The sequence below is a fragment of the Pithys albifrons genome, chromosome 5 (genome assembly GCF_047495875.1).
Source record: "Pithys albifrons albifrons isolate INPA30051 chromosome 5, PitAlb_v1, whole genome shotgun sequence".
NCBI classification, from domain to species: Eukaryota; Metazoa; Chordata; class Aves; order Passeriformes; family Thamnophilidae; genus Pithys; species Pithys albifrons.
The window spans coordinates 32,764,591-32,788,079 of NC_092462.1; the positions used below are offsets into that span (position 1 = coordinate 32,764,591).

At 37.4% G+C, this 23,489-nt stretch overlaps 1 protein-coding gene across 2 annotated transcripts in view; it reads right to left on the minus strand.

Annotated features, from left to right (window-relative positions):
* GASK1B (golgi associated kinase 1B) overlaps window positions 1–22,057 on the minus strand; it is a 204,310-nt gene extending 182,253 nt beyond the window's left edge. Inside the window, exons 1-5 of one of the 2 annotated variants that reach the window (XR_011697902.1) lie at window positions 21,717–22,057; window positions 19,852–21,131; window positions 12,681–12,895; window positions 8,652–8,878; window positions 4,974–8,372 (exon numbers count right to left, since the gene is read on the minus strand). Coding sequence is in view for 1 of the 2 variants with exons in the window: in XM_071556156.1 (XP_071412257.1) it covers window positions 8,165–8,372; window positions 8,652–8,878; window positions 12,681–12,895; window positions 19,852–20,848 (1,647 nt within the window). In the remaining variant the exon portion in view is untranslated. Of the gene's footprint in view, window positions 1–4,462; window positions 8,373–8,651; window positions 8,879–12,680; window positions 12,896–19,851; window positions 21,132–21,716 lie in introns of those variants that run through there. The other variant, XM_071556156.1, reaches the window with a different exon arrangement.
* Window positions 22,058–23,489: the final 1,432 nt, after the last annotated feature.

A 23,489-nucleotide genomic window follows, 5' to 3' on the forward strand; every position in this document is an offset into this window, starting at 1 on the left:
TAAGAGTGGCCTCCAGGGATGGAGGCTGGAGGAGAGCAGATTACAGAGAGATACATGAGAAAATACGGCTTCTCTTTATCTGGATTCCACAGTGAAAGTCATCCAAAGTACAGGACTTTTCCAGGCTTTAGTCATCATATAAGGAGGGTGGCAGTTTATAAAAAAATTTGATCAAGGAAATTCTCTTCATTTTCTTTAACATTCATCCAGTCTTTAAAAAGTAGAATAACCATGGTATTGAGCTCCACAAGTTGTTTTGACAAACTGAATTAATATCAGACCACATTCTCAGATCTACACTTCTGAAATACACTTTTCTTTGATGATTTGCAGTCCCTCCTTGCAAGGCATATTTACATAGTTTTTGGCAGGCTTATCCCCCACACTAAAGAGAAAAAAAATTACTTATTTTTCCCTGCTAATTATACTATTACCTATATTTAAAATCAGGGAAAACAAATAGGCTGAAAATTTGACCCTAAACTATATGTGGGAGGCTGGGTGCCAAGAAGTACTGAAACACATGTAAGTTCTGTTTTCTTAGCAGGAAAGACAGCAATTGTGAAAGCCTGAGGATATCTACGCTGGGTGGTAAAGCTAACAGTAGAAAATCAAAGAAATCTTAGCACTAAGGCAACAGTGTAACAAAAAACAGGAGTCAGCTCTTCATGGCCATGCAGATTATCACTCAGATAAGACTGTGATAGAGGGTAAGAATTCTTTCCCACTATGGTGTTGACACTGCATAAGCTTTAATCTGTTGTTCTTTGGCTTTCAGATCTCTTGCTTCACAACACAAACACTAACAAATTGACAAAAGCTGTGTTTGCACATTATAGCTACTTGCAAACTAGCATTTCAAGTTCAAGTTTGAACATACAAGCAGGCAAAGCAAAATGAAATGGAAAGCTGTGATTTTAATGGGGATTTAAACTCTTTTGTTCTTTGACCTTTTGCGGCTCTCCGAACACATCAACGCTTTGCATGAGTTGCCTTATTGGCTTAGTTCATGCTGATACAGCCAAGCAAGCATTCAAGTGCTACTAGAAGTGTACGTTTTGATGGTATACTGCACTCTTTCTAGCAGCAAGTATGATAGTACTATCAGCAATACCCAATGGGCTATAAATCCTGAGAATCATCTCAGGCCCCAGCTGCAATCCTAAAGCCAGTGACTCCTGCAGCTGGACAGAAAGAGCCTCATATCTGAGTTAGAAAGTAGCTTTAGAAGAATGGTTCAGGCAGATGGCACTGCACTGAGTCTGGAGGAAGTATCTTCCCTGCAGATGGTCAGAAAAAGGCAAAACAGCAGTGAAACAGGACTATAAAATAATACAACTTTTTCAAGTCTGGTTATTAAGTAAACAGCATGCTTCATTTTTAGTGTATGTAATAGGGGGTTTTATTCCCCCTTTCCTTTTAAGCTACAAAGCCTTCTCAACCAACAGCCCTGTAATGGAAGTCTCCTAATTAAAAGTGCAGCAGAAACTACAAAAGCAACCCACAGAAGAAAGGGAATCCATGGCAGGAGGAATGAGGGCCACAACAGTGATCAGTCAAGATAGAGGTAGCAGTAATTTGTGGATACCTATGTGATAACAAGTCTTATATTCTTTCACACCAAAGTAAAAAAACCAACTAGGCCTCTGAGATTTCTCATAGCAATTTATGTCTCACCTGTTCCCTCTTTTCAAAAATTCAGCTGGATACACTCTAATAAACACATGAAATAAATTGGGAGATTCTTTCCAAGCATTTATCTATCCAAGCTGCAACTGCAGTTCTGGACAGTAGCAGTGATATCTGCAGTAACAAGAATATTATATGGAAGAAAAAGACCTGATAAGAAAAAAAGAAATGTTACTTTTGTATTTGAAATCTGAGAAATTATTGGTATTGATGCTTCACACTGTTGGGGAAAAAGTTAAGCCTATCACATGGAAAGAATCAGGACAATTTAGGAGTATACCAGGTATTCAAACTTACAGAGCAGTCTGAGTTCAAAAACTTTCATGTTATGGGCCATGATGCTGGCCTATATGGGCTGTGATGGAAGAATTGTCCATGTGATCATGAAAAGAGGTAACAGCATGAGTGAATGTAAGTCTGGGGAGAGATCTGCTACAACCATGTGGGCCTGAGCATATCTCAAAGAGCACCAGATATTTTTCGCATGTAAAAACCTTTTTAAAAGTTAAGTCTTCTCACATTTAACAGTATGAATCCTTTCATCTTCCTTCAGGATGATGTTTTTTATAACACAGGTCAAGCTTTTGTTTGGTATCACCAGTTTACTGCAATTATGTCCCAGCTGTATTCAGAGTATGCTTCAGTCATTTCTCACTTTTACTTTTTCACTGCATATTTCTATTTCAGGAGATCTGAGGTAGGAAGAAATATGGGTTACTATAAAGGACCCTGCCTTAGGGTATGTGATGCATCTACAAATATTTGAAGATTAAGATATGTGAGCAGCAGTTGTTTCAAAATTCCCAGAGCATAGCAGCACACTGGACTGCCAGCTTTTACCATCTGTCAGACATAATTCTCACACTTCATAAGGCTGGCCTTTACATAGTTAATAAAGTTCATTCAAATCTCAAAGTGTTTCACATAGCCAGTTGAAGAATACCTCTGATAAGGCATGCTTGTACAGCTTAACAGACCTCTATGGAATGCCATGCCGGCTTTTCCATTGAAGGAAATAATGTTCCTGAACAGTGAATGTTGAAAACTGATTAAATAAAAGTAAATGTACTGCAGAAGACTAAAAAGGAAATAACTACTGAAACTGAACTAATTTTTAGAGAAGGCCACTTACTTCAGTCAAATAAATAATGACATTGGTATACCCAGTGCCAAATACAGATAGAACAATGCATCACAGTGGGGGAAAAAAGTTTGTGTATTTTTTGTGCATTTCATCTTTTTGAAAAGAACAAAGTCCATGGAACTGCTTTTGGAAAACCATCCTTAGACATTAGAAAGTTGCCATGTGCTTTGTTTCTTTTCTATCATCAAAGACAAAGCAGACTCACAACACCCCAAGCATCTCCATACTTGCACGTAAAGATAATTTTATATACTCTTATAAATAAGGAAAAGTCTGAAGAGCTTCAAACACTGCAGCTGGCTGAGTAGCCTTCAAATATATGAATACATAGAATTCCCTTCTAGGTCTCACCAGAGGGGCCACCCAGCCAAATAGTAAATATTGGACTGTGACAGTGGGAGGTTAGCATGTGATCTTGGGGCTTTGCCTGTTATTACATTATTATATATACTGCCTGACATCCACAATTGTTGTAGTAGGAATATTAGAGAATAAAAACTTGCATAATTCTTACAAAGTCCACATATAAACTTGCTGTTCTTGAACTTGTCTAATCCCTTTTGAATGTTGTGACACACAGAAATACAGGTGGAACAGGTTGACAGTCCTCAAAGAATACTTGTAGATCCTGCTTGGAGCTGACAAATATTATTTAGAGAACTTACATTCCAAGTTCTACATCCACGCTACATTTCAGGTGACTCTCCTTATTTGTATGTCTCTCTCCTAAGGTCTTCTTTTGACCTTAGGGTTCAGTACTCTGATGTCTGAGAATATAGATTAACTTAACTAACTTAAATTGTTTTATCTGTAAATGGGATAATTAATTCACACAAACATGTCTGATAGAATTTAGCCTGAAGCATGCAATAATGTTCAAAAATAAATAATATTTTAAACAAAACAAAGCAAATTACTTGTGTGGGAAAGAGAATATTTGAAAATGTTTCAGCATCATTGTGTTTCGCCTTAGTCTGTCTTGAATCATGGCAAAAAATGTAAACTTCAAAGGCCAAAAGTTCTTAGACTAACTCTGTGTGAGTCTCTATTCCACATGGAGTTCAGTGTCTCTCTTCTATTCCTGTGTTTGCTCATGGTGTTTATGAGTCACTGACCAATACTTATGTTCTGGCATCATTAATGGCCATGGCCTTTTCTGCTCAGTGTTTGTGTAAGTAGGTACTGTCACAATGGCTAAAGAAGGTAGTAAATAGCAGTGCTGCATTAACCAGATACACAGTTTCACAGAAACACTGAATCAGCTTAGTAGGAAAGAGTTGCAAGTCTCGTGGTTAGACATCTAGAAAATATTTTGACAGAAAGAGCCCTATAATCTGTTTTGGATTGTTTCTGTGAAGAGGCAGTTTCAAGGCCATAGTTCTTTCTAAACAGTAACAAATGATATACATATTACAATAATATGTATTATGGATTTGTTATTGCAACTTAGCAAGCTGAACTGAAAATCTGATATTCTTTTATTTTGTATATTCTTAGACAGTATATATAGCAGCAGAGATTCAAATTATTAATTTCTTGCAAAAATGCTTTTACTGTTACTAAAGGACAAACAAATTGACTTTTAAAATTCACAAATTCCAAAATAAAATGGAAATTCAATATCTAGTATAAAACTTTAAAAAACCTCTGAGTTGATATCACTCTGGCAGTTTATCTCAGATACAAACATACTGCTGTTTTTCTCTACAAGTAAAAAACTTATAAGATTATGTAAATGTGTTAGCAAGGGAAGAGTTAATTGTTTGAAAATGGAAGTTTCATCTATAATAATGTTTGGTTTGAACTTCAACTTGTGTATACCCAAAGTTGGACTTATGCTCACAAACACAATCCTACATGTAAACAGTTAACTATATAAACAAGTCACTCTTTATTAGCCAAATTGAACATTTTATAGGAACAATACAAAATACATGCATGTATACATGTATGTTTGTGTTTGCACACACACACATGCATGAAAGTGTTCTCAGAATTGCTGCTGGAACCTTGTCCCTTAATGTACTCTAAATCTGCATTTGCTTATTTGAAACCACGGAATTTATCCTTTTTCTTTTATTATTTTAATATAGCGTTTTACAGAATACACACACAAAAAAAAGAAGGAAACGGCTCTCACAGTGCTCCACGGAAGTTTTCATGTCCTCAGCTTCTGAAACATTTAGGAATATTAACTTGCTGGCAGGCTTCTGAGGAATTTTAAGGCATCTGTGTCTGTGCTACTTATTTTAAGCTCTGTCTTCCAATGTTATGAAATCAGCAGACTCTTTTGACTTTCTTAGTAATTCTATTTCATGTGGCTCTGGCTCTCAGGCAGATTCAATGACATAATTGCCTTTTCCCACCCACAGGTTTGCACTGTTGCTGTTGGTTACACCCTTCCGAGTAATGTGAAATACCAGTCTTTGTCTGATCCCATATGCCCAGAAATGGAAGACAGTCCAGCAAAGATGACTAAAGCACAGTTTTTTGGCTTTCTATCAATCACCATAGATTGAGTAAGACTTCTTTGGGATTTTTCTTGTCAGCTAGTATTACTTAAGCTACGAGGCAGTTTCTGTCAGTCCAACATCATGCTGTTCTCAAAGGAAGCAAACCAATTTCCCAATAAACTTTACTCCTGTTACTGAAGAGATAGCAGGTGTCTTGAATGTAGTGGGAGGGAACAAACAAACTCAACAAAGTGCTTCTTTTGTATTTTTTACTGTAGCATTTATGCAAATGCATGCAAAAAATACAGAATTCCTCATTTTTGTAAAAAAAAAAACTTAGAACTTGGCTAGTATGTACTCATAAGTGCTATTGCAATGATAATTTGCATTATTAACAATACGGGATTCAAGTACCAAGCTCCGCAGGAACAGGATAAACATTATGGAGAAAAAGCATTTTCTGGAGTTTGTTATCAACACTGGAGAATTAGAAGCAACTTGTCCAGTCCGACTGCCCAATCTCACAAAGCCCTTCCTGACCTACCTGAAGACTATGAGAGAGTTTGTACACACAAGAAACATGGCAAGTTAACACAGCATAGACAGCAAGGCCTCCAGCTAGGCATAGTGCAATGATAATGCACCATTGTAAGATGAGAGCAGCATGCAGAATGCCTTGTCCTAGACCCAAAGTCAGACTTTCAGAGAAAGAAGTATTCTTCTGACCTTGGAATGTCTCCAGAAGTTCTGCTTTTTACAGTTCTGCCTTTCATGCTTGGTCAAATTTTTAAGTACTGCACAGCATCATGGCTGCTCAGACCTCTTAAACTCAGAACTTCTGAGAGGCATTGGTCCAGGGTCAGCTTCAGGGCAATTCCTTACTAGCAGGCATTTACATTGCTGCCTTAAGGGCTGGCACTGAACTTCCAGGCAAATGAAAAACCATGTGTCATGCTCAAGGAAACAGCAGTCCATGTCCAGAAGAAATGGAGAATAGAAGTTATCACCATACAAATCAATGATCCAATCTGAAAAAGGTAAAAAAATTCTTACTTTCAATTTCCTTCTTTTCCTGAGCAATGAGGCAAACCTGGGAGAAAAAAAAGTCAACTGGACAAAGTGAGGCAGTGACGTGGCATCAGGATGTACAGTCTAAAGACAGAAGTCAGAGTTCTAACAGGACTTTTTCATAATCAGATACATTCATATCTCCATTTGGCCCTCTTCTAAGTTTAGTGCGGCTGAGATTTGTGCCTTTCTCTCACTTCCAGCAGTATCTGATAACCCATTTGAACAGATATCTAGCAGGAAGAAAACTGTGAGATAGGCTAGAAAATGAGACAAATTGATCATAATGGTCATCAAAGAGTGAAATTCACTGCAACAGGAATTCCATGTGAAGTGGATCCAGACCAGAGGACTATTTCTTTCTCTAGATTCTGTTCACAGTGTTAAGGGTTAAGATGAAAATCCTATAAAATTCTACCTTGGTGCTATTCAAAAGTCCAAGGCAGTCTAAAACACATCCTCTCAAGGCAATAGTTAAGCTCTAGGAAGTTTTAACAAAGTGTTTTTAATTCTTCCTATAATGAGATCTATTTCTTCTAGTAATGCAGTTATTGTTAATGGGTTGACTGATACTAAAGAAGAAAACTGGTTTTAGTGGAATTGTAGTTATTTAAAACATTAAATTCACCCATACACATTTACAATGACATGAGCCATTTTAGTTTCTCCTTAATGACATTACAAAAGCACTTTCAAAAACATTTTAAAATCTTATACACCCTTTATTTTTTTACTATACAGAAAGACAAGAGTAGCTATGAAAGCATCCAACTTTTACCATTATGTCACTGCACGAAGATGATAGCTATTTCTTTAGAAAGATGATAGAAGTCTTTCAAAACAGACAGGTAGAATCATTTGATAATTTACTTCTGGAGCAGTTAAAGGGTAAGAATCTGAAGTGCTTATCCAACCTTCTCTAACCTTACCTGTGGAAACACTTGAGGCAAGTCATCACCTAGAATCATCACCCTGCAGTGTCAATCTTAATGGAAAACCAGAGCCTGAATTGCTGGCTAGAGCTAAGCACACAGAATAAATAATTCCTGGGTGATGGGTTTACAACACTCATGTCATTAGTAGGTCTACTTTTTGATAATATTCTCAAAAAATGTTGTCAAGAATTTTGTAAAAACAAACAAAACTTATTTAGTATCATATTCACACAAAGCTAAAGATATTTTTGAAAAATAGTGGTAATAAAGGACAATTTTGTGAGAAATACCCAGTTAATCAACAGACAGATAATATCAGATCATTCACCCACACATTAGAACAACTTGTATTGAAAACAGCGCATTGTAATGAGGGACAAGCCTTTGGAAATGTTGGCATTTTAGTATTCCTTATAAAAAGACAAATTCTTGTAACATATGTTTCAGCAAGTTATCATCAATATATTAAGCCTACACATCTCTGTTCCCATTTAAATTTGCAAGAAAAACTTATACTGACTTGAATGAGGGAAGTAAGAGTAATCCAGACTAATGTACTGAAAATCCTGTTGCTAATTTTCAAACAGTTTAACAGAGGAGTGTTCATGGTACATACATGTTACTGCATATTATTTATTGTATCATATGGCAATTTTTCATTTCACTGGTGACATGGAAGAAACTCCGCTGTGTTGAGCTGCAGCCGACATGTAAGTGTTACTTTCAAACCATGTAAGATTTCTTATTTAAAAATAAACTTATACGTTTTTTGGGGGGAAATTACATAATACTATTAATTAAATCAATTTTACTGTCAATTTTTGCCCCATACAAAAATTTTTAAAGACTATATCTCAGATGGAAACAAAACTGTTTCATTCATTCATGGGCAGTACTTTGGCTCCATGTGCATTTATGTAAGTCAGAAGAATTTTGGACCTCCTTTCTATTACATCAATAAGCTTTTCAATTCCTTTTCTGCCTCCTTGGCTCTCCCAGTATATTTTGTCAAGGAACAAAGACTGGAGCAACTTCTCACGTAAATGTTGGCTCCTCAGCACTGAAACTGCAGATTCAGGGAATCTGTAAAAGCACAAAAAAAATCATCAGCTTTGTCATTACTCTGAATTGCAATATTTATGTTGTGGTTTAGCAATTAATTCTATGACTATATGTGGCAACTCAGCAAATGAAGTCCATGCATGCCTAATCATAATCATGTTAACTGTATATTTTAAAGCAGTGGGATACTCAGACATTTTTAAGCACATCATGTCAATGTCTTGGGCCAGTGATCTCTGTTCCAGGAACTCAGTGTCTCACACTCAAATCTTTTTACAACATTAATAACTTAAAACTTACTCATTGATTCCTTGTAGTATTTTGAAGTCAAGATTGTCCTCGTTTCTGTCGAAGAAACCCTTATTGTCTATAAAGGCCAAGTGCTTTTGGTCATGCCTTCTCTGAACTATGTGTGTAAGGTCAACAGCATCCTGATCATTACATTTCAGCTTCAGTCCTTGCTGCATGCAGGAATCCTCCTTGAGAGGTTTGAATCCACAGCAGTTTCTGTCTAGTCGATTATAGATCTAGAACAAAGTACAGCAGAGTGCCAAGTCAAAACAATACCAAAGTACTTGGCGCAAAGTGTCACTGTAAGACATCACTCACTAACACAGCTGACAGGAAAGCAAGCTCAGAACAAGTATAATTAGAGTCAGCAGTGAAATGGTGTTGAAGACCTGGCCCCCATACTTCACGTACTGCTAGAAGCAATTTCTCAGACTGTGTATTTTATCCATTTTATAGCCATGATTTGTTATGTCAGTAGAAATTCTTTGAAAATAATGGAACAATACAACTGGATAACTAGAATAACAGGATGGTGAATACAATTCTTTTTTTTTTTCAGAAGACTGTAGGTTTTTTTAACATTTTCCCTGTTGAAGAACAATAGAAGTAGCAGTGTGACACCCACAGAGGGTCTTCATTTTGTGGGATCTATTAGACTAACAGTGCACAAAATAACTGAAAAGACTAGTAAGGGCCACAGCAATCCATAAAAAACTATAAAATGCAAGAAGAGTGAACTTATAATCACAGAGCAGCCTCCCTGAGTTGCACTGGGATATAGACTTAAATGACATGATGGTCTAGGCTATTTTTTCACATACAAACCCTGAATTATTCATCGCACAGCACTTAGCTGGAATGAATACACACATCTGGTCTAACTTTAGTGGTGTAAATATTAAGCATCTCTTTTGACTTCGTTGTTTCTGTTCCTTTTCATAAACAATGACAGGAACAAGGCACATCCAAAGCAATGAATGCCATTTTAGGATAACCCAGTACAGAAAGAATAAATCACTCCTTCAAAGTGCCTCTACCGCTGTTCACTAGATGAGAGTAAATATTCAAGATTCTCAGGGCCCTGAGCACACAAATAAGCCTGAATTGCCCTGAGAAGTCTCACCTAAAACCTCATCTCTGCCCCTGAGCACAGAAACCCCATTTAAGCTCAGGTCTGGCACCTCAGCCCTCCTTTGAGCCATTCAAGGGGAGGGGTGGTTATCTCTTGTTTGTCCTGCTACCTGATGTTTCTGGGTTGCTGCTTGGGGTTCCCACTTGTTGGTCTGAGAATTGCCTTCCAGCCTGGTCTGTGCCTCATGCTTGCTGGGCTACAAATGGGATCTGTGGCTTTCAACATCTGTCCTGCTGGGCTGCCTCTCCTGCTGCTGGCCCCACCTGTCCTACCAGCCCTAGAGCTGCCCTTGGCTCCAGCTCATCTTTCCAGGGAGCAGAGCTGCTCCTGCTAACAGCTGCTTAGAGAGTGGAAGTCTAGGCTGGCACATCTAAGGCTTAACGAGTAGCTTATCAAAGGTAAATAATTTTTTCTGCCCTTGTTTACTGCTAATTCTACAAACTGCTCTAAGCACAAGAGCATTAAGGTTCACATAAGCCTTCTAAAATTACAATTTCATTTTTGTGACATCCCAGTGAAATGAATTGTTAGGACTCTTCATCTGATGTAGAACTATGTTGCATGTTGAAATGAAATTAAATGAAAGTCTGAGAATTTGTTTCATTTTGTTTTGGGTTCAAGTGTTTTCTTAATATGTAGTTCTACTGCTAGTAGTATTGCTGACAGTGTTTGTTTTCAAATGTCAAAATCCTGAGGAAAGAACAGATTTCTCTTTCTCCTTTCATAGCAGCACTCAGCATCTGCAGGTGGTAGAACCCCTCTAGCTCCCAGTGTTTAGCTCATGGGATCTCTTATTCAACTTATCTAAAGGCAAAAAGTGCAGCAGAGTCCTTCTAGACAGATTCCTTTGATGTATAGACCTAATTCATCTGCATCACACTTCGCTAAATGTGTTAAATAGGTAAGGATATCATGTTCTTACAGACAGCCTCTTCATGGTATCTTCCTTCACTGAAGTGCTAAGGCATTATGATGGGACATTCTGGAAGTGACACTGCAACGTTAATAGTTCAGCATGCTTTTTTGTCATACACTTATGTACAATGTAGAAAGGTGTTTTGTCATACATTTTTGTAAGAAGTTCAAATGCCCAAAATTAAAGAAGCAACTTTATATTTATATCCTTCTTTTGCTTAAGTTCTTGCAGAAGGCAAGTAAAAGTCAATTATAAGCATTTTTCATCTTGCTCCTATGTTTTACAGCATTTGAAACCAAAGATTAGAAGCATCTATTAGAAGCACCAAACCTGTCCTGAGAGAAATATGCTTAATAGAAAATATTTCTCACCATTATTCTTTATTTCTGAATGACTCATGAAAATCAGATTTTTTTTTTCAATGTAGAATCCCTTCTTGGCATTTTTTTTGTTTGTTTTAGAGTTTTCTTCCATTTATGAAAATCTTAAAGGTAAGTTTAAGAGCACCCACATAAAATTTTAGTCTTTAATAACCATAAGACTCACTTTCACTCACTATCTGGTATGCATGTTCTTGTCTGGTAGGCAACCAGAGGCATAAATCACTCTGATACTAGCTACTAGTACAAGAGTAATTTGTTTCTTGTCATGGAAAGTTCAATCCTGTTGTATCTTATTTTAACTGACCGCTCCTGCTGGATAATAGGAGCTTTATCATCAATAATAAAAACTTGTCTTAGAAGACCTTAAAATTAGAAATCAACACAGAACTAATGAGAATTTTTAAACTGTTAAATGAGAAGACAATGGCATGAAAACATTTACACAGACATAATCTCTGCTATTCCTACAGGGGTGTTACTACTTAGCAACAGATTAATCTACATATGACTTTATACCCATTTCTAAGCATTACTTGCTCAAAATGGGACTCAAGATGGAGTCACTAGACAAGTGGCAATCTATTTTTAGAGAAGAATCAAGTTCTCTGTTTAACGTCACAAATATGTAAACATAACTAAAAAAAATCTGGAGACATTAATTCATTCTAGAAGAGGACAGAGAAGAACACGGATAGGCTATGCATAAACCAAGTAGGATTTTTATATTTGATGTAATGTAAGTCTATTAAAAACTGAAATACATGAACAACCAAACACAGTGCATAAAATTAGTGCTTGATGCAGTTTTAAATAAACCAGTAAGTGCTGCAGGAGGCTCAGTCACCTGGACCTGTCTGGCAGGTAAGGACAAATTAAAGTGCTGTATCTCAGAAGCCCATAAAATTACCTTCCAGATAGGTGGTTCAGTTCAGGCCTTGTTAATGCAGGGAGTGTATTAATATTCTACTACATAATTGCTGTAACTGTAGCCACACACAATACCACTGGGCAATGTCCTAGTTTGCTGTTATTTGGAGGGCTAATGATTTTGTGCAGTACTCAATCAAGGAACAGCAGCGATATCATTCCTCAGTTGCTGCTCTACTCTATCTCTACTAAGTCACTGGTTAGGTTTTTTTTTAAAAAAAAAAAAAAGAAAACTAGCCAGTACAACTGTTATCTTGATCCAGATTGCAGCTCACCAAAACCACTTCAGTTACCTCTGGGGGCTAGGGAGGTGCAGGAAGGACCACACAATAAACAAAGATTTACAGTTGTGAACATAGTCAAGATCTCTGTTTGGAGAAAAAAGAAGTGAAGGAGAAACAGTATGCCTGCCTCCAGATGAAATAAAGCAAGTAAAAGACTTTGTTTCCTCTTTAAAAAGAAATGAGTCAGTTAGGTTCCTGATCTCTTTTCCTGATTATAAACTGCATTTTGGATATTTTAATTCTAAGAAACAAGCAGAAATAATTTCAAACTATGCAAATACATTTCTTCCTCATTCAAAAAAAAAGTGAAATAAACAAAAATTACTTTTTCTAATAGTCCTATGGTTTGCTCACATGACTTTTGAGGCAGATAGCTGTTTTCAGCAAATATTTTACCTGCAGAAGAAAATCAAAAAGTGCCATCTTGGACCACTCATGATGGTGGATTTCAGTACAGCCCCACTCAACTTTGGGAACTTTACCATTCTGCCAGCATTTCTGCTTCAACAGCTTCTGATATTGTCCCCATGTTAACCTCACTGAAGAATGGGTACTATTATCTGTTGGACTCAGTGAGGAATCCCAGAGAATAACAGGACGGGCTTGACCACCTGAAAAAGGAAAAAAATATCATTAGTATAGTCCAATATTGTCAGTCTTATTTGACTGTTCTTTAAAGATTGCCTAAGCATCAGAAAATATGCCATTTTACAGATCTGGCAGGAAAAACAGTCAGAGACTAACAACTTGACATCCTTTGGTTAATGTGGTCTTATTCTACATGCAAAACCAGCCACCGCAGGAACGAAAGTGTAGGCATAAATGCCTTCAGTGGACAGAAGGCTTTCTCTGTTTGAAGCAGAATAATGTACAAAATCATATACTAAACCAAACTATTACAAAGTTTCCAGGTAACTTAAGAGCTTAATGCCACTGTGGATCAACAATGTACTTTTCCTCTTATTCCAGTGAACTGCTGATTTTCAAGAGCAGAAAATTTATGTCAAAGAGGGTTTTTTATGCATAATGTATATAGAAACACCACATATCCTATACTCAAAATGGATTTATTTTATTATCTTTAGTATTTTAGACCTATAAGTTATGACTTCACAGCTCTGAAAGGATATATGAAAACACATTAATACATGAATAAACACCTTGACAAGTTTGGGTTTTGTACTCAGACATGAGATCTGTTAATATAGCAGACATTTTAGCCAAAATCTTTACTTCTTCAGTGTAAAAAATATTCTGCTCTTTCCTAAAACTAAGACAAAGGATGAATTCAAGTGTTCAGAGTTCACAGTGAGAAGAAACCTCATCAAACAATTTAAAATGAGTTTTCTCACTATAAGAATTGGAAAATATATTTCATGCAATATCAAGTAACAGACTTATCTATCTTTAGGAATGCAGAACTCTCCTTTTACTGCTGATGCTGCCTTAAACTGTCAAGGCCCCATGACTGACTGTGGCTTGTACACACATTAAAACAAAGAAATCCTTTATTTTTTTGGATGCATAGTCAGAAGACCAAAGTATGTCTTCTTACAGAAAGGAAGAACCATTTATCTGCAAAGCTGCTGTTTGCTAAATAACAAGTGTTCAAACACATATAAAGCTTTAAAAATTATTCACATTCATCTTGAAGGTCAATGAACTTAAAGTCTACACTATTGTACAATTTATTACATAGTTAAATGCAGCCTAAACTGTCTCTTTTTCTTTCACATGCCCATGGAGACAGATACAACATGAAAAAAAGCTTTCAGAAACTCACATGAAGGCAAAAGGTCCAGGAAACCTTCTCCAGAAGCAAATCAGACAGAGAATAGCACATGGAAAGCAAGTATCAATACCAACACAAGGTAAAAGCTGCTGATGTGAATACCTCATTTGTAAGCAGCCAGGACTGTGAAAAGCTATCTCCATATGGCTGAATAAAAAAGCAACTTGTTCAAAGGATGCTGATTGGTCTAAAACAAGTAAAAAACTGTCTTTACCTGTACCTAGCATTGAAACATATGTAAAGTTCCATCGCATATTCACCAAACAAGCATGACAGGTCCTGCACGCGATAAAGCCCAAGAGAAAAACTAATTCCTTTCCAAAACCAAAGTGTACTTGATCTTCTCTCTGCCATGGCTTTCACACACAAGGTAGCCCTTCCCAAGCCGAGCTAACTCACCATGCAGCTCCATCACCTCTTTAACTTTCCTCACAGTTGTCCAATGTTTCTTTAGAAACACAGAACGTGTTCTTCCCTTAGGAACATCAATCTCTTTCGTTATCAGTATTACCTTCATCAGCAACATGCTCCACACTCTCCTCCACTGATAAAAAGTGCTGAGCACTCCTGAAAATCAGGCTTCTCCTCTACTGAGGTTCCTGAATAAGTATTTAGGTAACTAGTTTAGGAAATCCTACACATTTCTCCATCTCTCTTGCTATGGCTCTATCACCTACACTGTAGGTACACACTAGCCAAGTTAGGTCACCTATTGGCTAGACTTCTTTTTCCAGACAGTTGAAGAAACTCTATATAAGCATTGGAAATTGTCACAAAAAAATGACTGCCTTCTTCAGGACCCAAACTGATCTATTATTTTTATATCTCCAGCAACAGCTTATGTAACTATTCATGAATTTTTCCACAAACCAAATATATAAGCAGGCTACTAACAAAACAAACATCTTCTGTCTACCCAAAAATGGCATGATAAACAATAGTAATATAAATACTTGAAAAATATTAATAATATCTTGCCAGTTTCCATTGAGATACAAAAACATTTTTAAAAGACTAAGGCTAAATACAGGAAATGTTTGCATTTCAGAGGAAACTGGAGCAGAAAATATGAGCCAAAATAAAATCTTTCAACTCTGTAATATAAATTGAATTACAGGAATATGAAACAGCAGCCTCAGTAAAGAGCTGTGACTAAGATTTTTGACATTTTCAGGAAAAACATAAAGATGCTGAATTAAAGCAGATAAGGGATCTGATTCATAGCTGCACGAATTGGCACGACAACAATGAAATTAGTGGAGCTCTTCTGATTCAAACCACGTGAGGATGGGGCTGAAGTTACCCGAACACCAAAGAGAACTACAGCTGAAACTGGAAAGGTTGATTACACTTCAGAATAAGTCCACTGTATTCTGCATGTGCTTCTTTCCTAGTAAACTTTAACACAAAGGGCTACTGCTTTTCTGTTGCTGCAGCTGCATTGCACTGAATCTCCCCCAAAGCTCACTGGTTTAATTTTATTTTCATCTGCCACTTTAGATCTATGCATCATCCATGCAGATCTATGTATCATCTATGTACCATTCAAAGGCGATCTGCAAAATTGTATAGGACAGATTTTTGAAAAGTCATGTTGAAAACAGCTTCCCAGTAATTCATACACATCTTTGAATATAAAAATATTTCTAAAAAATCTCTTAGCTAAGTTGAATAAGCTAACACAGATGAAACCTCAGGCTTCTGAGACTAGACTACTTCACGGTACTCAAACTTCTTCATGTATCCCTGCATACCTTCCTCAACATAGGCATCACCTTAGATATCCACACCCTATGTCAATTTGAAAGTATTTTTTATTCTTAACCACATTTGGTTAAGAACCACATTTTGCTCTTGCAAATGTTGCTCTCATCTTGTCCTCTAACTTGTAGCTACAGCATTTTTTCCAACTTTCTCAAAAGAAAATATTTTCAAATATGCCCATAACTCTAAAACCAGAAAATCATTTATGAGGTAACCAAAGCCCTTTCTCAAACTCGTCTTTGTACACTGTAAGGCAATACAGCTTACCACTGCCACATTTGCAAGGAACAGTTTAGTTGCCCATGTTTTTGGAGGAGAGGGTAATTTAGTGTGGAAAATGAGAAGGACTGACATACAGTGCATTAATTTTCAGAGTTTAAGGTCTGAGGAAAATATAAGGGACAGAAGCAGAAAGTAGAGAGAATTTAGGCCATTTATTTTTCTTTCTTTCCTGTGCACCTCATTGCAATGTTTCTGTCCTATGCTCAAATGGATGTCAGTAATAAGGAATGCATGAAATGTGCATTAGTTGCTCTCTAGACTATGGACTGCATTGTTGCTTATACATGAACTCCTTTACCCAACAGAATATTGGAAATATGTTCTCTGGTACCCCTCTGAGAGGTACAGCACTAAGGAGAAGTATTTTAGGGCACTCTGCATGCATAAAGCAGTGTTAGGTTTTAATTCTTTGCCCTGACATTAGTGATTCATAATATCTTTGCCTGCTTTTGCATAACTTTTGATGGGATGGCAAGGACAGGCTGATAACACAGGGTATAATCAGAAAAAATGTATGGTTCCATTTATCATAATGTAGAGGGCAGTAAAGCAAAATGACAAGAGCAAGCAGTGGAGCTACCTACCACATGTTGTTCATCTATTGCACTAAACTGTGCAAATATGAAAGGTGTTTCTCAAAGGAAGAGTTTCTTGCATGTTTTGGGGTGACAAAAAAAAAGAGGGTTTGGACAAATAGTGGTTTCAATGTTTAGCTGGAAAAAAAATGCTGAATTGAGTAACACTTGTTCTTATTCTTTTCAGTACAGGATAATACATATTTAGCCAAACTTAGGATATCAGAAAAGCAGAGGGGAAGAGAGGTAGTCGACACCATGCAGTAGTTCAGTCCCTCAGCAAGTGATGCAACAAAACTGCATAGCAGTAATTATATTGTACCAAAAGCTGAATGAAGAGCTCAGCCTTGTTGCTAATCCAAGGAGCCAGAGTGCTATCCTTACAGCTGACAGCTGCAAGAGACGCAAGCTTGCTCCAGCCCATGTTACTCCTGCTGTATCTGAAGCCCTAAAATACACTGCCATCATCCTACCCTGCAAAGGCGATTACTGAGCTACGGGCAACATGTGCAGTCATTTCGCTGAGCTTCTGTGAAAAGGTAATTAAGGCAGGGCTGCAACACCAAGCAAGGTCACTTATGGCTCCTCTCTTCCTCAGGTTAGGGTTGTGAAATAATGAAGATTCTCATTACTGTAGCATTAATGTGACCACCCAAAACCCCTGACACATAAGGTTCAGCCTCCATTGTCTCCACAACTCACACAATCTTATGATTATTTCTTGTTGTTTTACAGGGTTCGCCTCCTTTGTTCATAGATATTTCAGAGCTCTCAACATTTTTCCCAACTCATAGGTAGCAATGGGAGTAACGAATGACTGACTGTGTATGCCCAAAATCATGCTCTTTTAGACTGTCATGCTGAATTCAAAAGGGCTTTTCCTACCTGCATTCCCCAGGCTTTTTACATTAAGACAATTCATTGCAAAAATATGAGAGAGTTACCATACCTCATTTTCCATCCATGGTGGAAAAATTAGACAAACCACAAAAACCATTCAGTTAACACTTAAAAGGGTTGACAATTAAGGAGTGTAGGTGAGGGTAGCAGACAGGGACTTGAGTACAGTGTTTTGCTAGACTAGAAAAAAATCAGTGGCAGATTTGTGTGACTAAGGGAGACAGAACCTGTACAGGGATTTACTGAGCAGTTCTTTGAAACTGCTTTTGACAAAATGAATGACAGTTTTGACAAGCCCATTTTTTAAGATTTTAATGCTACATCAAACATGTCTTGTTAGATCACATCACAACTGAGGCAAGCAAAAGGGATGTGTTGGGGAGAGAGATATGTCAGCCTAGAAACAGTGTACATTCATACACACATGCACAGTCTCTAATTCTGCACTGCTTGCTTTCCCATGTGAATAACTGTCATTCACACAAGCCACCCTGCAAAAAGCTTTACAGTGCTCACATAATCTTAACTAAAATGCATGTGTCATAGAAACAAGTTATTTGTCCGTGTTATTTTTAAGAATATATTTTTGCTCATTTTCTCAATGTAGATGTTTTCAGACTTTGCCCAACACAAGCACATCAATAGTAAAGAGCTCAAGTAGCTATCAGGCATCTGAGCTCCAGCATATTAACAGGCTAAAGAAATGGTGAGAGACAAGGTACAGTCACTGTTCCAAATGCTCTGTTCAGCCTTTAGCTGGAAAAAATGCAGTGAGACCCAAATAATGTTATTTCTCTTCTCATCACCTAGCAACACTCCTCTTGCAATAGGAACACAGCCAGTTGTGAGGAAAAGAAAATTAAAGAGTGTGAAATGACACACTCTGTCACAGACAGTCCAAAACATACCGTAAGGTGACAGACACTGAGAAATACAATGCACAATTAGCCTAATAGCAGTTTCCAGAGCTTTGCAGCCTGTCATCTCCACAGCCATATTGTGCAGAGTTCCTCCGATAGAACTACCTTAATGCCTTAGGACAGCTCTATAGCAATATATCTTGTTCCTAAAAATAAAAATAGACATAATGTATCTTCCATGCTCTGCAAGTATGAATAATATTCAAAAGCCTCCAAATAATTGTTCCTAGAGATTCATTCATGTTGTTGTGTAGGCTGCCAAAGGGAAGGGCTATAAAGCAGGAAGAAACTGGAGATCACTGGGTTGTCTTCCTGCTGACAGACTTTAAAATTCATTCTTGAATTATTTTTCCTTTTAAGAAATGAAGATATAAAATATTTGGTATAAGCTAATTTCAGCAGCAAGAAATGCACAGCAAAAACACAGCTAGCTACTTTTGCAATGACTCATTAAAATGCAAAATATTCCTTTTGGATTGTGATTTGTGACTGTACAAAACCAGCAGTTATGCTGAAGACATATTTAAGAAGCTAGTAATGTTAAAAGTAGACTTCTAACTCACATTACATATCTGAAATATATCTTTCATTTTACTAAAGGTTAAAAATGAAGTTTTTAATTGAAAATAATATGCCAATAATGCAACAGCCATACTGAGATATTTATTGTGTATGTTTCTTTGGATGTGTGTAGCGTGAACCTCAAAATGCAGAGCAGGATTCATTGAAATGTAGTTTGGATTTTAACTACTAGAGGAGAGGGAAGCACTTTATAAAAAATGTTTTGTTCCCAAGGGGATTAGTATCATGAAAGTAGATTCGAGCTTCTTCAGGAAAGCTCCCTACCTCTCCAAGTAGGTTATATGACTAAATTTAAGCACCTTTTCCTATCACCTGCGAGACACATTTTTGTGCTCAGTTTCAACAGTATTTTATTGAAGTTGATTCTAAAATATGAGAAAACTTTAAAAAAAATCAGAAATACCCATTGAATCAGAGTATTCTGGAATCTCTTTCACCAGCTTCACTTCAGGCAGTCTGTACAATGTCATGCAATCCACAGATTATGTTATCTCTTTTTTCTCATTCCAAGCTGTTACTGCCCTCAGCAATTCAATGGTATTCAACCTAAACTTTGGGGTACTGCATCCTTTGGACAGGATAACTGCACTACAGTTGTACACAGATATCAGCATTATTTCCCTGTAACAATGGGGTTAGTTCTTGGACTCGCAAGAGTTAAAGGTGGTGGCAGCTGCCTCACGGCTAACACAAGAGGGGAAAGGAAACCTCTGCACCCCACCTGCAGGCTGAAAACCATAGGAATGTGTTACCTTGGAAGAACTCTGATCTCCTGCCTACGGAAGGTAAGCTCCTGTTTAGCCCCAAGATCCTGTCCAAATGAAAGGCAAACACCTCACTCATGTCGAGGGGTCTTTTGACAATCCCACAGTATCCTTGATCACAAGCACTTCCTGTGGTGCTGGGACCTCTTGCAAATACCACCAGCACAGCTTTGTGTGAAGATACTTCTTGGATGCCCGATATCGGAGAATCTGCCAGCATGCGCATGTTTAGGATGTCATTTTTGCTCATCCATGAAGGAGAACTCTCACTGTAAATCCTGATATTGCTTTCCTCAGGCTGAAGCTGTGCCTTTACAGCATCAGAAATAGTCCCAGGTCTCCAGTGATCCCTCTCCCCGAATGCCATTCCTTTATGTCTGTATTCATCCAGCTGATACTTTCTTGCCTCCGGAGCTATTGCTGCTCCTATTGTGCCGGCAACATGCGTGGCCATCCCTGGCTGTTGGGCAAAGGCCTTTTCCAAGCCCATAAAAGTGGCCCTTGGAAAGTGTTGCCCATAGAACAAAGGAGTTGCATTTTTCTTCCTGCGCTTTGGCTTCACTGTGCCTCTGATATTGGCAGGTTTGCTGCGCTTGGACCGCAGGGTGATATAAACTACATTGGGTGGCAGCAAGGTCCCATTGCTACCAAGCTGGGGTTCCTGGAAATTGGGTGGTGACAGGGTGCCATCCAGTGGGATGCCCAGAAAAGGAGTTTGGTCTGTATCTTGGAGGCTTCTGGAACTGACCTGTTGATGTCCTCCTTTGTGCTGGGGTAAAACATGACCGACTTGACTGACAAGGAATCCCAAGTAGATCACACAGGCAGTGCCCACAAGCAGATTCCTCCTTGTTCTTGGTCGCCTGCAAGACCAGAGCCTCAGCACCCGCGAGGGGCTCAGGCAGCAAATAAACAAGTTTTTGATTTTACTTGGCTGATCAAAGGTAGTCATTTCTCTAGTGAATCCACATGATGAAAACACCATAAAGTCTTCTGTATGTTACAACCACGATGATGATGCATGATTTCCCTTCCCCAATTTCTACTTCTTGTTTTCCAAGTAGCTTCCAGCATGGGTAATGGACAGAGGCTACTGATATGCCTGTGAAAGTGGGTAGCAGTAAGGATGCTGACACTCCACCTTCTCAAGCTGTTAAATTCTTATCAGCCACAACAAGGGAAGTGATTGGTTTCAGGGAATGAATGGAGTCAGCTGCGTAAGCAAAGTTTACTGACTTGTAGTCTAAAAGATGTATGTCCTTTGCAAACTGCAAAAATAAAATAGCAACATTTCAAGTCATCACTCACATATGGCATCTGTGGTTCCATATTGTCCAGAGAAAAGCAGTTCCAGATGAGACAGTAGGCATGTAGAAATTTGTCAGGATACATCTTTCACTTTCTAATTACAATATAAATTAAACACCACAATCATTAAATACAGGCTTAATTTGCAATCTCAGTATTACAGCATTAGAAGAAAAGTTTGCCAAACCTAGATCACTGTCTTTTTCTTATGAGACAAAGTTTTCACTAAACTTCAGGTTATGAAAATGCTGTAAATTATCCAAATATTAGCCACCAGTAACTGTAGTAGTTAAATATGCACATAGTCATTAGTACAAAACTATATTAGCATTGCCAAATTTCCCTAGTTGACATGAATACAGTTCACATAATTCATAAACACACATTAAAGATGAAAGATGATTAATTCTCTTCACTCCTGTGAACCTACAAAAAGTATCTATCAATAGTTTTAAAATAAAATGACAGTGGCTTATACACCTTTTCAGGGAAACAAAGAATAAGTGCATGTTGTATATATATTGCTATAAAAATAAATTTCTTACCTATTCAGCCCGACACATCCTTTGTTCTGGTAAACTCCTTAGGTCAATAAAAGTAACTGAGTAAAAGCTGGCATCTAGCACATATTTCAGTTTTAAGCATGGTTCACATTTAGGTATTCCATTGCAAGAAAACTACTGTTTGGAAGCTAACTTTACTGAGAGGTGGTTTGCATGTGAACTGCTATAAACTCACATGAATCTCACGGTATGAAAAAAAAAAAGGAAAACCAGCAAAAAAACTCCACACACACAAAACCACAGCAACTTCTATTTTAAATTCTGTAATGAAAAGTCCTGTGAAGTATATGCCTTCCAAAAGCACATTCCATCCATTTCTAACTCCTGAGGGCCCTCTAGTGTATTGCATGCAAATGTACTGAAGAAATTCTGTTTTCCACATTTAGGTTTGTTTATGGGGGTTTTAATTTAAAATATCCCACATCCTCTGGATTTTAGAATTTTTGAGAATCGTATATTCTTGTGATGAGAAATGAAAAACAGATAGGGATTTTTTAAATGCTATTAATATGCTACTAAACAGCTCAGCAGTATTTGTGCTTACCAAAACAAGGCATAGCATTGTCACTATACAGCTGGGAAAATTGAGGCAGACAGAAGTTAAGGACCTATACACCTTTAAGCAGTGAGACACTGGCAAAGCTCTGACTTCTGACTCCTTGTCTAGTCTAATTACAAAATTATAAAATATATATGTTCACTGCAATTCAAAATAATGGAGATATTCTCTTCTCCATAGTTAATATTTAAGGGGCACAGACAGTTAAGGAATTCCTTTTTTGTTTCATATCGGTTCAATCTGAATTTATAAAACTACAAGTGGATTTTTACACAAGTCATCACTCTTCTTCACTTTTTTTTTGTCTAAATATGTACGATGGAGTTAAAATTTCAGCATTCATGTTCATTACCTTTAAAGACCCTACATATCACCTGTTTTTTCCAAATCTGAGCTTTTAGAGGAACTGGGATTGTAAGAAATCTCTCCATCCACTTTGGTTCTTCTCTCTCATTTGTTTTTGGTTTTTTTTTAATTCAAACCTGACTGATGAGAAACTCTCAAAAGTTCAATTCAAAAAGCTTCAGACAGATTGCTTGAGTTGGAATGTATCACACTGCAACAGTTGTTTTCAAATGCCCAGTTCTTGCATGTACACAGCACCATGGTCTGTCCATTCCAAACAAGCAGCACCAACACACATTACATTCCTGTGACTAACAGTTTTCTCATGCTGCAACATTTCTCTGCAACTGAAATTTTGCAATCTGTATGGTCTTCCTACTGAAACTCTTTAACAATTATCTGGATGGAATACTAAAAGGATATGGAGAATTGTTCTTCCTCATTTCATTTGCAGTCTTGAACTTATAATGTGGTGTACCCACTGATGTACAGAGTTGACTGCCAAAAGTTTTTTTAGGCTTTTTAATTGTGATGATAATATTTCCTTTATTTCTCCTATTCAGAAAGGAGAACTCATGCACCACTACATTCTTTGGAATGGATGGTAGTAGAAACTCAACTAAATAGAATACAGACAGAACAACAGCTATTGTCTGACTAAATCCTAGCCTACATTATTTCAGATTGCCTACCTATATTTAGCCTGTAATGTCAGTTGATTCTGCATTTGTTCCTTGCTCTAAACTATATCTGTAATATTGCTATCTGCATTCATTAAATTCAGCTTTTTCTTTAATTTCTTCATATACCCATATTTCATGTGAGTGTTTTTCCTTCTTAAGGTTAGGAAT